The 17,382-nt window shown below is 40.3% G+C and overlaps 1 protein-coding gene across 2 annotated transcripts; it reads right to left on the bottom strand.

The window, feature by feature from the left end:
* Positions 1-5,837: 5,837 nt before the first annotated feature.
* C5H5orf24 (chromosome 5 C5orf24 homolog) lies at positions 5,838-17,059 on the bottom strand. 2 transcript variants are annotated; one of them, XM_059174612.1, is made up of 2 exons: positions 16,920-17,059; positions 5,838-10,322 (listed from the first exon to the last, which is right to left on the bottom strand). In XM_059174612.1, exon 2 carries the CDS (start codon positions 10,317-10,319, stop codon positions 9,753-9,755), a length of 567 nt encoding a protein of 188 aa, XP_059030595.1. In that variant the 5' UTR covers positions 10,320-10,322; positions 16,920-17,059; the 3' UTR covers positions 5,838-9,752. The 2 variants fall into 2 exon arrangements, with proteins under 2 accessions (XP_059030595.1, XP_059030594.1); XM_059174611.1 differs by lacking the exon at positions 16,920-17,059 and adding an exon at positions 14,511-14,600.
* Between the last annotated feature and the right edge of the window lie 323 nt (positions 17,060-17,382).

The raw sequence follows: 17,382 nt of genomic DNA, 5'->3' as shown, positions 1-17,382 counted from the left end.
AAATTAGCTTCAAAAACTTGAGTTTGGGGCGCCTGGGTGGCTCAGTGGGTTAAGCCACTGCCTCTGTCTTTGGCTCGGGTCATGATCTCAGGGTCCTGGGATCGAGTCCCACATTGGGCTCTCTGCTCAGCAGGGAGCCTGCTTCCTCCTCTCTCTCTCTGCCTGCCTCTCTGCCTACTTGTGATCTCTCTATATCTCTCTCTGTCAAATAAATAAATAATCTTAAAAAAAAAACAAAAAAAACTTGAGTTTGGTTTCATGTAATCTGTAGCATTTTGCTTCCTCATTCTACTCCAACTTTAGCTCACAAGACTTACCTATAAGGCTGTGGTAAAGATAGCCACTAAAATCCATTCTCTCCCTCCATAACTGATCGTGCCTGGCCAAGAATGAACTAGATTTCCCAATGCCTCTTGCAGCCATAAGCAGTCATGTGACCAATCCTTAGTCAAAGAACTGTGAGAAATGACACTACTTACTTAAAGGGCCTGAACTTCCAAAGTCCCTTCCTTTAGGCCAACCAAAAGAAAAACAGAATAGTCTTGGAAACCATGTTTTGAAAATGGCAAAAGTCACTTGGAGACCAGGTCTTTGAAAAACTGCACAAGACATTTATATGGTGAGAAAGTCTACCTCTATTAGAGCCATTGCATTTCAGGGTCTCTGTTACAACTATCATTACTGTATGGGCACTGGCTGGCTCAGTTGGAAGAACACATGACTCCTGATCTCAGGGTTGTTAGTCCAAGCCCTATGACAGGTATAGATATTACCTTAAAAAAAAAAAAATCTTTAAAAAAGTAAATAAAATCTTTTAAAAAACCCTATCATGGCACCTGGGTGGCTCAGTGGGTTAAAGCCTCTGTCTTTGGCTCGGGTCATGATCTCAGGGTCTTGGGATCGAGCCCCACATTGGGCTCTCTGCTCAGCAGGGAGCCTGCTCCCCCCCCCCCCGCCTGCCTCTTTGCCTACTTGTGATCTGTCAAATAAATAAAATTAAAAAAAAAAAAAAACCTCTATCATTACTGTAAATCCTAATACACGGGATATACAGATGAGAAGAAATGAGAAACTTCAGATATTCAGAAATATATTAACCTAATAAAAAGAGATTAAAATTTCCAGTATCAAAAGCAGCATTATTATGAACCAAGGGTCATGTAAATATAGAAACTAGGATTCATTCAAAACTAATTAAAAGCATATTCCTTGAAGAGATTGATAGGTTATTTGAGGCAAATTAACAAGTAAATTTTAGCAAGTAAAACCAATACAAAAATGACAAAGTGGGGATGGGGGGGCATCTGAGTGGCTCAGTGGGTTGAGACTGCCTTTGGATCAGGTCATAATCTCGGGGTCCTGGGATTGAGCCCCACATCAGGCACTCAACTCAATGGGAAGCCTGCTTCCCCCTCTCTCTGCCTGCCTCTCTGCCTACTTGTGATCTCTGTCAAATAAAGAAGTAAAATCTTAAAAACAAACAAAAAAACGACAAGGGGAAAAAAAGAACTGTTGTGAGGGCTGGCCCAAGGACAAAGGGATAGATGATAGACAATATGTATCGAGTACCAACTTCTTAGCAGTCACTAACCAGTACCAGGCAGCTCAGAGACAAAAATGGGCCAGTTGTACACAAAAACATGCCTATCTCATATGGCTGTAAACACCTAACAGAAAGGACTAAAGATTTTAAGAGTAATGAAAAAGATAAACTACTGGGGCACCTGGATGGCTCAGTTGGTTAAGCAACCACCTTCAGCTCAGGTCATGATCCCAGGGTCCTGGGATCAAGTCCTGGATGGAGCTCCCTGCTCCCCCAAAAGCTTGCTTCTTTCTCTCCTTCTGCCTGCCACTCCCCCTGCTTGGCTGTCAAATAAAGAAATAAAACCTTACTTTTTTTTAATGCCTCTTTTTTTTCTTTCAAACAGCATTTTTTTTTAAGGTTTTATTTATTTAGGGGTGCCTGGGTGGTACAGTGGGTTAAAGCCTCTGCCTTCGGCTCGGGTCATGATCCCGGGGTTCTGGAATAGAGCCAGCATTGGGCTCTCTGCTCAGCAGGGGGGCTGCTTCCTCCTCTCTTAAGAAATCTTAAAAAAAAAGATTTTATTTATTTATTTGACAGACAGAGATCACAGGCAGAGAGAGAGGAAGGGAAGCAGGCTCCCTGCCGAGCAGAGAGCCCAATGCTGGCTCGATCCCACGACCCCAGGATCATGACCTGAACCGAAAGCAGAGGCTTTTACCCATTGAGCCACCCAGGTGCCCCAAGAAATAAAACCTTAAAAAGATAAAAGAAAAAAACAAATTCAAGAAAAGAAGTCTAATTTTTCTCTCACTCTCTTTGTTAAGAAGCTACTTTGGAGCCCCTGAGATCTCAGAAGAGAAGAGCTACTGGCATGAAGACAAAATGAATATATTAGTTTTTCAAAGCAACATTTATTTTATCTCAGGGTCAGTACAAAAATACCTACTACTAAAAGCAGAACCATTTAAAAATTTTCCAATGGTGAGTAGAAGATTGTGGTTAAGAGCCCCTGCTGACTACTATTTACTGGGTGTATAATTCTGGGTAAATTATTTAACTTCCATGAGATTCAAGTTTTCTTACCACTAACAGGGGTGTTCCAATTCCTCTGACACCATTCAACAAAACAGCAGTAATTTGACAGAAGCAGTGAAGTGTTTTATTACTTATGCCAAGTACTATACTAAAGCCATTATCACTATACCCTATTATACTTGGACTCCAATGGGGGTTTTGTGCTTTGATTTTTAGAAAAGATTTAAGTTTGACACTAATACTGAAGCCACCAGAAGTTCCTTTAAGGGTGATGTTTTTGTTTTTTTTTTTACGATTTTATTTATTTATTCATCTGACACAGAGAGATCACAAGTAGGCAGAGAAGCAGGCAGAGAGGGAAGCAGGCTCCCCACTGAGCAGAAAGCCCAATGCTGGCTCAATCCCATGACCCCAGGATCAAGACCTGAACCGAAGACAGAGACTTAACCCACTGAGCCACCCAGGCACCCCAAGGGTAACTCTTTAAAATGCTATCACCAAAAAGGCCACATTGTAGTGTATTCTGTTCACCAACAGCTTACCCCATTTCACCTCTGTCTCTTGACCTCTACTACTCTAATGCTTTTACAGAAATCAGGCATTAGAATTCCCATACACTTCATGAGATACTTGTGATGCACATCTTTTAATTTTTTTTAAAGAATTTATCAGAGAGAGAGAGAGAACAAGCAGGGGGCAAGGCAGGCAGAAGCAGCAGCAGACTTCTGGCCAAGCAGAAGCCTGACACGGGACACAATCCCAGGACCCTGGGATCACGATGTGAGCCGAAGGCAGATGTTTAACCGAATGAGCCACCCAGGCGTGATACAAATCTTGAAACAGGATATTAAGGATGAAACCCTCATAAACTCAGAACAAAGAAATCTGAGTGCTAAGAAAGGAAAGGGTATGGTGGCAGCAGACCAACTTTCATTCTCGTAGGACATCGTTAGCAAAAGTGTAACATTCTGTGTTCGTCCAAAATTCATGCTTCTATATTGTTTTAAAAATTATTAAATTCCAATTGATGTACATTTTCCCAAAGGTTGATTCGTGACTGACTCTCACACACCATTGGTGACTAATGGGATCAAAACCACAAGTTTGTTAATTTAATATTCAAGGCATAAATTCCAGATGGTAAATGGAGACTGCTTTCTCTTCAACCCACAAATCATCAATTGGCTGGCTGTCAAACCAAAGGGGACACTGATTTGCTTTCTGACTATTGTCAGAGAATGAGAATTTTGGAATTACAGTGAACAAATACGTTTTTCCTATAAAACTGTATATAAAGATCTACAGAAAATGTGGTAAAGACATTGTAAGTAACTAAGTAATCCTTTGAGCCACAGCGAATGATCCAGTACTATGATGGTATAGATCTCTTCCCAGATTAGAAGAGTTTCCCTAACCAACAGCACATTCTCATGGAGAAGTCCAAGTACTTCAACAATTCGAGGAAAAGCACACAAAAATGTTTTAAAGCATAATTTGAAGAATATTTAAAACAATTCAAAAGCAAAAAAAGCCATTTGCACAGGTTTTGAAATTCAACATCAAATTTCATGTTCCCTACTCCAATTTATCTTTCTAAATGAGGGGTCAGCAAACTTTCCCATAAAGAAATAATTAGTAAATAATTTATGCCTTGCTGATCTTATGCTAGAACTCCTCAGCACTGCCACTGTATTACAAAAGCTGCCATATACCTTTGTCTGAGAATGGCTATTCAGCAAAACTCTATTTACAAGAACGGGCAGTGGGCCTTAGTTTGCAAACCTCTCATGTAGATGATCTGCAGGTTTTGGAGAAAATAAAAAATGAAGTTATATGCTCAAAAAATTAGGAGAAAGTGGGGTGCCTGGGTGGCTCAGTGGGTTAAAGCCTCTGCCTTCAGCTCAGGTCATGATCCCAGGGTCCTGGGATCGAGCCCCACATCGGGCTCTCTGCTCAGCATGGAGCCTGCTTCCTCCTCTCTCTCTCTCTCTGCCTGCCTGCCTCTCTGCCTACTTGTGATCTGTCCGTCAAATAAATAAATAAAATCTTAAAAAAAAAATTAGGAGAAAGTGTTTCCCTTTTATAGCTCCAATATTTAACAAAGTATGCACTTACTGTTCTCCCTAAGGTTAACATCAAAACGGAGGTGCCTGGATGGTGCCTCAGTTGGTTAAGTGACCAACTCATGATTATGGCTTAGGTCATGATCTCATAGTCATGAAATGAGCCCCATACTGGGCCTGGAGCCTGAGATTCTCTTTCTCTCTCTTCCTCTGCCCTTCCCTGCCACACCCCCCCCTCCTCCTGCAAGCTCTTTGTACCAAAAAACAAAAACAAATCCACATTAAAACAACAGCAAATTAGCCATGTTTAACACCTGAAATTTTTTGGAAATATTTATTTGAGAGAGAGAGAAACCACAAATGGGGGAAGGGGTGGCAGGAAAGAAAGAGTAGAGGGAGAGGGACAAACAGACTCTAGGCCAAGCGCAGAGCCCGACAGGGTGCTTGATCCATGACCCTGAGATCATCACCGGAACCAAAACCATGGGTCTGACACTTAAATGACTAAGCCACCCAGGCAGCCCCATCCGAAATTTTTTTTCAAGATTTATTTATTTGAGAGAGAGAGAAAGAGCGCGCACACACAATCAGGGGAGGAGCAATAGGAGAGAAGAGAAAGAAAATCTTGAGCCGACTCTACATAGAGAGTGGCACTGGATGTAGGGCTCAATCCCAGGACCCTGAGATCATGACCTGAGCAGAAACTGAGAGTCAGACACTCAACCAAGTGAGTTGCCGAGACATCCTACTACCTGAATTTTATAAATTAAGAAGATCAACCACACTTAAAATTTAAATATAACCCTATGGCAGAACTAGTAGCCTGCTGTATCTTAATAATGCGAAGAAAAAGCAAACAACACGAGATCTGTTTATAAGTTGGGATTTTAAATTTCAGATATATAAATATTACTATTTTTTAAAAAGATTTTATTTATTTATTTGACAGAGATCACAAGTAGGCAGAGAGAGAGGAGGAAGCAGGCTCCCTGCTGAGCAGAGAGCCCGATGCGGGGCTGGATCCCAGGACCCTGAGATCATGACCTGAGCCGAAAGCAGAGGTTTTAACCCACTGAGCCACCCAGGCGCCCCTAAATATTACTATTTCAGGAAGCACAGCCAAGAAAAATATGAGATCCTGTCATGATAAAGGTTTACTTACCATCCGTCCACTTCACAAATATTGTGCTAAGAAAATAAAGCAGTAAACAGAATTGGTTTTAAAGCAATGACTTTATTAATAAATATACATCCATATGATGATGTAGATACAAATCATGAACACTACTCCATTCCCATACACATAATTGCACACGAGTAGCTCAAGTTCATGGACATAAAAACATACACAGTATCTATTCGGACTTTTTACAGCAGAGGACAGCGTGCTTATATCAGTTAATTGGTAATTATTTTCTCTGTAATTATCTGTGGAAAAAGGAAACTATGAAACTTAAAGAATCAAAGTGGTCTGATTATTATAAATCACACACTTGATTTACTATAGCATTAAATTTTCCAAAAATTAAATACATTGTATGTGAGAGTACAGGTTTACCTACTTCTGAGGAGGGGGAGGGAAAAGCAAAGGAAAGATTTAGATACATCCTAGAGTTTAATAGCATATAGTTAAGCCATAATAAAAACAAAAATATAATAGCATCTCAATATTTTAGGTCCAAGGAAAAGTTCTGAACTGTTGTGAATTTTTATATTATGAAGGGATAAAATTTTACTGCATAAAGAGACAACGACCGACAGAGCAGCAGTTATCGCCAACATCCCCTGAATTATTTTTTAAAGCTTCTTAGAATAGAAAGAAGGTTGGTTTTTTTTTTTTACTTTAGCTCATACACTGGTTTTTCTTACACTGGCTGGATCACCTTTAACCTAATAAACGGATCCAGAACATTGTTTTTTCCTCCTTAACTCAAAGAAACTCTATTACATCATGAAAATATACATGTAGATTCACACAAACATCAGTTTGGAATGAAGATTACTTTTATTACTTTAACAGATATTTTCTTTTAAAAAGTAAATAAAAAATATAAAGAATATTTTAGTCTAATTGAATACTGATTTTAAAAATGTCCCCAAATATTAAAAATTAATCAGATACTTATTTTCTTCCAATACATTGTGCCAGTATTTTTTTAATATCCAGTGCAAAACTCCAAAGATAGTATCAAAATCATCCCATACTAAAGATTAGTTATGCAAGGTTATATCTGTCAAAAAATGAAAATTTCATCTGTATTAGCTGCTTATTTGTTAATATGATAATAAATAAGGCATGTTAAAATAGTTTTCAAAGAAAATAGTAAAGCAAACTTACTTGGATAGCAGATCATTTTCTGACCAACAGTTTTAATACAGAATAGTGAAACCTATTTTGTGAAGAACAGAATTATACAATATAAAATTAGCAATTTACCTTTCAAGGAACAATCACACAGTTGGAGGAAAAAGCCAGTTTTCCCCAACTGATTATATTAAAGTATAGGCAATTGTTTAACATGCTATTTCAGTGTTTATCATGACAAGAGACAGTGTTACAAAAGATGCACAATGTAGTCTTTATAGAGAAGTAAAAATATTTTATATTTTAAGACTTCATGTTATCACTTAGATGTCTTTCTCTTCAGCATGGCACCAATAAACTGTTCACAAGGAGAAAAGGAAGTGGAATCAGGAGATGCTCACCATCATACAGGTCTAATACTCCAGGTAAATGCTTACATGAACAGAAAATTCAGCTCTCTAAACAATGTTAACCATTCACAACTGTAGCCATTTGCCCCCTCTTTTTCCTGGGACATAGCTCCTGATATTAATAAACACTGTTATGAACAGAATTCCTTTAGCTGATTTCACCATTTCATTAACATGTATACAAAATTCATTATACAATAATACACCTGCTTTATCTTCTGACACACAGCACAGCACCACTGAGTAGATGTGCTGGAGGATGGGGAAAGAGGCAGGGCAATGAATGAATGAAGCAAAGGCAAGAGAAAGGGAAGGGTATGTACAACAAAATCAGGAATGAAAATAAACTGAAAGGGAATCGCCAAACAGACATAGTATAAAACAAAAGTCAACCAAATCCTAGACCGTGATCTATATTACCCTACCATAGAACATTTAATGAAACAACCATTTTCAGGAACTCAAGAGGGTTTCTAAGTCACCATGTGCTGAACAACAACTTGAGAAACAGGTAAATGACAGATATATATCAAACGTGGATAAACATATGAATAAAGATGTAAGCATTTGCGTGTGTCAGAAGTTATACTGTTCTGAGTAAATTATTCAAAGTTTTTTATTTTAAGCTTCTGCAAAGAGAAACTCTTGTAGCAATTTAGCTGCCAGAATGTTACATCTGATTATATAGTCATCCAATATTGTTCTCTATGGTTTGTGCAAAGCTAAAATTGTTGAGGTCACTGTCTTAGATGCCAGTGGAAACAGTCCCCACGTACAATGTAACACCTCTTACTGTAAAGAGCAGCGTAAGTCCAGCTCATTGTGTCAGGTATCACTGGAACACCTAAAAGCTTGCTGCTTTTTTCCTGATGAAAAGGTACGAAACATGACATCCATTTGCAATGAGAGTCTGCATTAACTGAGAGCAAGCCCAAATAACACAATGTGCGCCCTTTTAAAATTTTAGTTATTTAAAAAGTTTTTGGGTCCTGCAAATCTACACTAGAATCTCAAAGGCATTTAAAATTCCACAATTTGAGTGGAATTTTCTTTTTTCAAATCCAAAGTTTGTAATAGTTTATTTAGAAGAAACTCAGAATAAATAAAATGTGTATTAACAAAGACTATCCCTTTCAGAAAGGGGAGAAAAGTGATTTCTCTCTGTCCCTATCATACACATCTACACAATACTTTTTCTTTGCTATCTTACTTCTAAAGCAAACGTTGCTGGAAAAGATCTTCTTTTGGATGAAGTGGTCCCACTGGAGCCACAATTAGATTTTTAATTAAACTAATCAACATATTTCTACATGATTCATGCATAGATGGATTCCTATATATTTCTTAATATTTGGGTTCTGACAGACAATTGCATCTTGTTTATACCAGTTTTAGACTCTACCATTCAATTTGTGTCCTTTGGTAGATATAAACCTGAAACCACAGTAAGTGCTAATGCAATGGGACAATTTCTCAGGAAAACACTAAAAAATTTTTGAATAAATGAGCATTAATAAATGTTTTAAGTATAATGCTTTAAAACTAAATATTTAAAGGCAAAATGTAGTGACTACAGCTACATGCAGACCTTAAGAATATTTCTTTTTCTATTATATTAAGTATGCTATTCTCAGAATGCATATTTCACCAGAAATGTAATGTGCAGTTTTTCTTAAAAAGTTTAATTTTTCTGTAAATATGAATTGCTTGTAGTGTTTGGTATATATGCTCTCAGACAATTAAAGATACACAACGAATCAATGTTGAAAGGCAAACATAAGAATTCTTTTAGGAATAATGGTTAAATCAATTAATACCATGTAAATCAGTAAAATAAAATAAATAAGCTTCTGCTGCTTAAACCTAGAACATTAAAAGATTGTTAACATCTGAAGTCTATGGAAATGCCAAAGCATACAAATATCTGTGTCCTGTCTCATGAAAATAAATGTTACAAAAACTCACAGCCATTACCTCAAGTAATCCTGAATCATTAGTTTGCTTTGTTCCATCAGTTAAAAATACCTTGGATATTATCTTTATTATATTGTAGGCTTACTTCACAAACTAATAGGTATAATGGTTTCAGTTGTTTAGCACATAAAGCATCTATTTAGAATGGCCCAAAAGGAGTAATGAAATATGAGACACAACCAGAACTCTAAAGGAAAAGCAAAAATGACGTAGTTAGGTATTACACTTGAACCTATATACAAATACAATGCCACTGCTCATGCCCTGAGTGCATCTGTCAGCATATGGCAGTTTCTGAGCAAAACCAGGAAAACAAATCAAACAGAAAAACAAATTTGGAAAGCCCAGGCCACAAAATCATCTATGTCAAAATAAAACCAAGAAGCTTTGGGATTATTCACACTACTCCTTCTAAACCTGGCCCTCCTTTCCTGCCTCATTCACTCACTGGGTGGCTTGACTTCACTGCTGGTTTCCTCTACCCCATGAACTGCTCTGCCATGTATCATAGGGTAAGGAAAAGCAGCGGTGCCACAGCCATAACCAAGATCGGCAAGACGGGATAGAGCTTTAATGCTACCTGGAGGTCTCCCTGGGCTGACTTTGTATCCAGCAGCTTTAGTTGTACCCAGAGGTCTGCCTGGACTTGTCTTAAATCCAGCTGCTTTGGTGGTTCCCAGGGGTCGGCCTGTGCTGGTACGGTATCCTGCAGATTTGGTGGTTCCTGAAGGTCGGCCACGTTTACCAGATCGGTTGAGATTTTTCTTTTTCTTTAGTTCATCTTTTATCTCTAGACTTCTGCCACTTGTAGTCTGCAAGTGTGTTTCATTTAATGGGTCTTGCCTCTGACAAGCCATTGGTTTGTGGCTGACTGTGTGGCTATATTTGCTTTGCTGGGAGGAATATATGTCAAACTGATCAGCAGCTCTCATGGCATCTTCACTGAGGCAGGAAGGCTTGCCAGGCCCACAGAAAGCTGGATTACTGCTGGCAACAGGATGCATCATTTTCTACCAAAAATAAAAGACAAATATGCATAAATACACATATACAAATACATACCTGTATGACAGTATTCAGTGAGAAAATAGTCTGTCTTCCAAAACGGATGCAGGCGACCTAAAATTAGACTGACAGGCAGGACTCCAGACCACTTATAAACAAACACGCATCAGCAGATTCAAAGACACTTGTTTTCCTCAACTTAATCAAGTGTATGGACATAAGTCATGCAAGATAACTCAACTATAATAGGCATTAGTAGCCATAATGTTCTCTGCTTAGGAACTGGAAAAGTGGCTAACTAGGGAATGAATCTGTTACATTTTAGAGGTTCTTTTTCCCTAGATTATGAAACCCTGAAACAGTAACAACAAAAACAAGAACTCTTATTAACAGTATTCTTTTTTTTTTCATTTGCCTAACATTCTTAGAGTATCTTCTTTTGGCCCTTTATTTCTCACATATACACTTCTGACCTAGCCACAGTTGCCACAAGGTGGACATTTCTTCCTTATAATTTATTATTTATCTAGAACCCTCAAGTGTAGGGGCGCTTGAGTAGCTCCCTTCAGTTAAGCAACTGACTCAGTTTCCGCTGAGGTCATAATCTCATTGGTCTTGAGACAGAGCCCCTGCTTCAGGCACCGCGCTCAGCAGGGAGTCGGTCTGCAGATTCTTTCCCTCTACCCTCCCCTCCCCCACTCGCGCATGCGCTCTGGATCTCTCGTGCTTGTTCAAATAAACAAACCTTTAAAAAAACAAAAAGGATCCTCAGCAGTGTAAGCTACACTTTACAAATCACGGAATGTGCCAAGCAAAGAACACAATCTCTCAAGATACTCCCTTTAAATTAACTAATCCATTAAAAACAAACAAACAAACAAAAAAAAAACAAACCCCCCAAAACAAAGTTTTAACCCAAACTATCCAAACAGGAGGAAGTACGAATAGGAGAGGTGAACAAAGGTTTCCATTAGCTAAAATGAATCTACACTTATACAACTGAGAATTACACTACAAAAATATGGGTAACAATCAACAAAAAAACTTCCTATTTTAAAGGTATGATTATCAAGACAAAAAGCTGCATGTGCAATTTCTTCCTGATCGTAAGTATGTGTGGATCTTCCTCCCTTAAAAGAGCCTTGTGACTAATTAACAATGAGTCCAGTCTCTGTTTAGTCTGTGAAGACATCCCTGTGATTTTTTTCTCTTTATGAAGTATATATTATGACCGGTACCATAACAGGCCAGCCCTAAACAGCCATATCATTTAGACGCACAGAAAATGTTTGTTTTTTGTTTTTTTTCTTTAAAAATTTATTTATTTGACAGAAAGAGCATGAGCTGGGGAAGAGGCAGAGAAGGAGAAGCAGACTCCCCACTGAGTAGGAAGACCAGGACCCTAATCTGGGACTTGATCCCAGGATCATGACCCAAACAAAGGGCAGACATTTAACGGACAGCCACCCAGGCGCCCCAGAAAATGGGTGAACTAAAATATAGTATTTCAGTAAGATAAAAAAAATAAACATATGGGTTCCAATTCAGATTTAGAAAAAGAGTCACAGGTGTACAGTAAGATCTAGCCTATTGGGCACCTGGGTGGCTCAGATGGTTAAGGGACTGCCTTCGAGGCTCAGGTCATGATCCCAGAGTCCCAGCATCAAATCCCGCAGCAGGCTCCCAGCTCCACGGGGAGTCTGCTTCTCTCTGACCTTCTCCCCTCTCATGCTTTCTCTCTCTCTCAAATGGATAAATAAAAAATAAAAATTAAAAAAAAAAATCTAGCCCATAAGCTGTTAATGTTTGCCTATACCACACATGTAAAATTGCATCAAAACCTCAGTTATAAAGGCAAAAGGAAATGGGAATCAAGTCACAGAACTGAAAATCAACAGATACAAAGCTATTCACCAGCTGGCTTAAAGTTTTTTTTTTTTTTTTTTTAAAGACTTTATTTATTTATTTGACACAGAGAGAGAGATCACAAGTAGGCAAAGAGGCAGGCAGAGAGGGGGAAGCAGGCGCCCTGCTGAGCAGAGAGCCAGATGTAGGGCTTGATCCCGGGACCCTGAGATCATGACCTGAGCCAGGCTCCCCACAGCTGGCTTAAAGTCTTAACTATAAAAGAATATGTACAATGAGAAGCTATTTGTTTACAGCAGAAGCCTTACAGACTTGAGAACACAAAACAAATTAAATATTAAAAGGAGTAATTCTTTGCTTAATCCCAAAGATACAATTAGAAATAGGTTATTATCACTTCATCAGCTCAAATTCTAATTTCAGCTCAGAAATAAAAACAGATCAAGATGTGTTCCAAATGTAGTAATATTAGCTGAAAGTTAAGTTTTTGAACATTTCCTATGTGTCACGTAAAAAGGTTGGCATTTTGCACAGTATCTGATTTAATCCACACAACTCTGTGAGGAACATACTATTATTAGCCCTATTTTACAGAAATGGGAGGGATTTTTATCAATTTGCCAAAGTCACACATTTGGAAATGGTAAAGCCAAACAGGAATTCAGGTAATCTGACATCAGTACCAACAATTCCAGCATAATATAACTACATCAGGATTTCTCAATAATAGCACTGTCATTTGAGTCAGATAACTCTTGGGGTTTGGGGGGGTGATGTCCTGTGTATTTTAAGATGCTTAGGAGCACCCCTAGCCTCTACCCACTAGATGTCAGTAGCTACACTCTCTTCTTCTCCCTCCCAATTTGACAACCCAAGTTTCTCCATACATTGCCAAATATTCTGGGGTGGGGTGGGGATGGGGGGGGGGAGGAGTAAAAATTCACCCCTGACCATGAGAATGACCCAGCTATACGAAAATGAAAACCCAAGAACCACTTTAAAATATTCCTGTTTTGGGGGGTGCCTGGGTGGCTCAGTGGGTTAAGCCTCTGCCTTTGGCTCAGGTCATGGTCCCTGGGTCCTGGGATCAAGCCCGGCATCGGGCTCTCTGCTCCACAGGGAGCCTGCTTCCTCCTCTCTCTCTCTGCCAGCTTCTCTGCCTACTTGTGATCTCTGTCTGCTAAATTAAAAATAAATAAATAAATATTAAAAAAAAAAATCCTGTTTTGGGGCACCTTGGTGGCTCAGCCGATTAAGCATCTGCCTTAGCTCAAGTCAGGTTGCTGGACTCCCAGATGGAGTCCCACACAGGGCTCCCAGCTCAGCAGGGAGTGTGCTTCTTCTCCCTCTGCTTCTCACCCAGCTCGCATGCTCTTTGTCTCAAAAATAAAATCTTTAAAAATAAAATAGGGGCGCCTGGGTGGCTCAGTCTTTAAGCGTCTGCCTTTGGCTCAAGTCATGATCCCGGGGTGGGGATCCTGATCCGAGCCATCGGGACCCCGCTCGGTGGGAGGCCTGCTCCTTCCTCTCCTACTCCTTGTGTTCCCTCTCTGTATTATCTCTCCGTCAAATATAATCTTTAAATAAATAAATAAATAATATCCTTTTTTTTTTTTTTGAAGATTTTATTTATTTTGACAGAGAGCGATCACAAATAGGCAGAGAGGCAGGCAGAGAGAGGGGGGAAGCAGTCTTCCTACGGAGCAGAGCCCGAGGTGGGGCATGATCCCAGGACCCAGAGGCTTATTAACCCACTGAGCCACCCAGGTGCCCCATATTCTTGTTTTTTATTCACCTCTGTCGCTCATACTTCTCCAAACAGCCACAAAATCTTTCTGTTGATAACATCTACAAAGTCAAACAGATTTGTCTTCCAAACTGAAGAAAAGCAAACGTTGGAATTTGTGAAGGGACTAACCACATTCTTTTTCCCTTGAAGTTATAAACTAATTGAGACATATAAACAGGAATTTCACAGAAATCAAAATACCAGTTTATTGCCAATAAAGTTGGACTAGAGACCACATGCAAAAACAAAGATAAACACAGACCTCTGAGAAGATTTTAAGAGAAAAAGTGAACCCGTTTTCAATTTTATCATTCAGAAATCACCCTGCTGAACGGAAAACTCTAGTAAAAAGAGGTAGAAAGGCACAAGTTCCCATCTACAACCAGCACTGACAGTAAAAGAAGAAAATGTTTCTTCCTACAGTCTATTTCAGTGCTTTACATTTTATGCCTTTTAAATTCCTATCATTTACCAAAACCTTTCCTCTGGATCTTACTTCCCTTAACTTTACTTCCTCTTAATTTAGCAGAACACTCACCATATATTAGCACTCAGGATACAGAGCCAGCTTAGAAAGATGTGGCCATGTTTCTTCTACTCAGATACCAACAAACACTGAAAAAAGAACCAACAAAAAAACCCCACACTACTTAAAAAGTAGACCTGTAATTTAAAAAAAAAAAAAAAAGAAGAAGAAGAAGAAAAAGAAAAGAAAAGCACCCCTCACCAATTCCTTTAATCTTCTCCAGGAATTCAGGCATTTGGTTTGTATTATGTTAATTTAGTTCTGACACGGCTCACATTTATTGAGAGCCAAGTCCATGCAAAACATAGCACTAGCACTAGGACACAAAACAGGAGTACAGTTGTTTATTCCAATGGAAAAACAATGAGGCACTGACTTAAGGAACATTTCTAAGGGCAAGTCTTCTACATGTTCTGTTTTCCTTCCCCACAACAGTAAAAAAAAAAAAAAATCAGTACAGTATTGCGCTTACTCAATAACTGATTAAGACACTAGAAAAGAGGGACGCCTGGGTAGCTCGGTTGGTTAAGTGTCCCACTCTGCACTTCGGTAGGGTCCAGCTCTCAGGATCATGAGACAAAACCAGGTGTGGGGCCTGCCTTAAAAGTTTCTCTCTCCCTCTGCCCCTCCCCACTCTCCTCACCCACACCCTGAGCTCTCCACTTTTCTTAAAAAAAAAAAAAAAAAAAAAGTTGGAAAAGAAATTAATCTACTATGACAGTTACTGATGTAGTTAACTAAAAAGGAAACAGTTTCTACTTTGAAGTTCAACCTTTTCAGATGGGAATCAAACAACAGCCATTAGATCCTTTTGTGCATCATCACCTACACACACATACACAAGATAGATGTTTGTAAGCAGTTATTTATATATACAAGCATTACTTAATCCTACACTTATTATAATGTCTCCTACTTCAGGGCTTGGCGGCATACTGTTCTTTCTTCTAAGAGTCTTCCCATAACAGTACAGAGTTCAATGAAAAGTATGCAGGCCACAATTCTTAAAGAGAGAATGAATTCATTTCTCTAAAGTTTGGACTGAAAGAAAGCCAAGAGTTACATAACTGAACGTGTAGCCTATCAAAGGTTAATTACCTTTAAAAATAGTTCACTGAATATAAGGGAGTCAACTAAGAGCTTCTATATATTTTAACTATGACTAAATTAGAATTTTTAAAGCACACACTGGGGCGCCTGGGAGGCTGAGTCGGTTGAGAAACTGCTGATTTCCGTTTGGGTCGTGGGATTGAGCCCCAGCGTCCAGCTCCAAACTCAGCGGGGAGTCCGCTTCTGATTCCCGCTCCCTTGCCCCTCCCCCTGCCCCCTAAAATAAATAAATAAATAAATCTTTAAAGGGGGGGGGGGAGAAAGCACACATTAAAACTTGCTATCTTTGATACTGTTCTACTGTGTTTAAATTCGGCATTCTCTGGGTGAGCCATTCTTTACGAAATAATTCTTTTCCCTTTTCTTGAATGTGGTACTCATTACTGCCAACATAAAGAACTATGACTATTTTTATTAACTTCACAAAGCACTCCTGAAGCTTTCTAAACACGGAGAAAATCTTCCTTTCAAGAAATCCAAGTTGTGGTCTCTTCCAAAGATCAAACATCAAACAATTCTCAGATTTATTTCAGGTCATTTGGGTTGTAACGATTATATAGAATCATATGTGTTTTTATAATTCTAAATAAAAGTCCATTTGTGACCCACATTACTCAGAAAATCTATTCAGCAACAGCCAAAATAAATGCCAAAAGCCATGCAGCCTGTCCCACCACAGAAAGTTTTGATACCACGACAGATCATAAATAACGGCCTTCTTTGTCTCCTCTCTACCCCTTAATTGTGCCCCACGGCGCAGTTTCCCTCGTACCAGAATCCTTACTTGACAAGAGGCGTTTGAAAATGTATTAGCTATTGTAACCAAAAGCGATTATTAAAGCATTAACATTAACTTTACAGAAGATACACGCCCACACCAGATAAAGAGTCGCGTACCCTCCAACAACCAAAATTCATAGCCCGCTATCCCTGCACTTGGGGAGTTCTGCGAGCGGCAGAAGTCCACAGGCCACTCCATCTAGAAGTCCATCTCGAAGCCGGCAGGCTTTAATTTAACGAGGGACAGGGAAGACTGCTAATTTTGACCTCTTAAAGAAAAGAAAGGGTGACCCCTCCCCCGCAGCCGGAGGCAGTTCCCCCCAATAATGGCTCCACGCCGAGGGAGAGCAGGCTACGTCCGGGGCCCCTCCTCTCGCTGCGGGCTGGGCCAGAGCCCCTCCTCAGACGTGGGTCGGAGACCTCTTCGCACCGGCAGCGCCGGTTCTCGCTGCCTCTTCGCCTTCTCCAAGAGCTCCCGCGGCCCCAACTCCGCTCTGAGCCAGACTGACAAACCCCCGCGCACCCACCTACCTCAGCTGCTGGTAGCCCGGCCCCTTAGCGAGCCCAGGGGTTGCCCATCAGCTGGGAACCTGACGACGACGCCGCTCCCTTCCCAGACCGTCGCTTCGGCACTGCGCGAAGAGCACAAGTCGGAGAGGCAGGCAGCGAGGGCGGTGGCGGCGAAGTGGACGCTGGCTCCCAGCTCTCACCGCGGCCACCGCTCAGGGTCCTGCCCCAAACGCAAGAGGAAGAGGCCGCCACAGCCCAGAACTGCGAGGGGAGGCGTGCGCGAGCTCGCAAGGACCGCGCACGCACACGCATACGCACATCGCGAGACCCAATCTCCCGCCGACGACCAGCACGCAAGCCTGGGGAGAGTAGCCGGCGGAGCCAGGCTGCGCTTGCGCGTCGTGGGGACGGGCAGGGGGCGGGGCTTAGGCCCGCGCGGCTCAGGCTGTAATGCAGACCGTGCGGGTCGGATGGGCTGAAGACA

This window comes from Mustela lutreola, chromosome 5, assembly GCF_030435805.1.
Source record: "Mustela lutreola isolate mMusLut2 chromosome 5, mMusLut2.pri, whole genome shotgun sequence".
NCBI classification, from domain to species: Eukaryota; Metazoa; Chordata; class Mammalia; order Carnivora; family Mustelidae; genus Mustela; species Mustela lutreola.
This window is presented reverse-complemented; position numbering and strand designations above follow the sequence as displayed.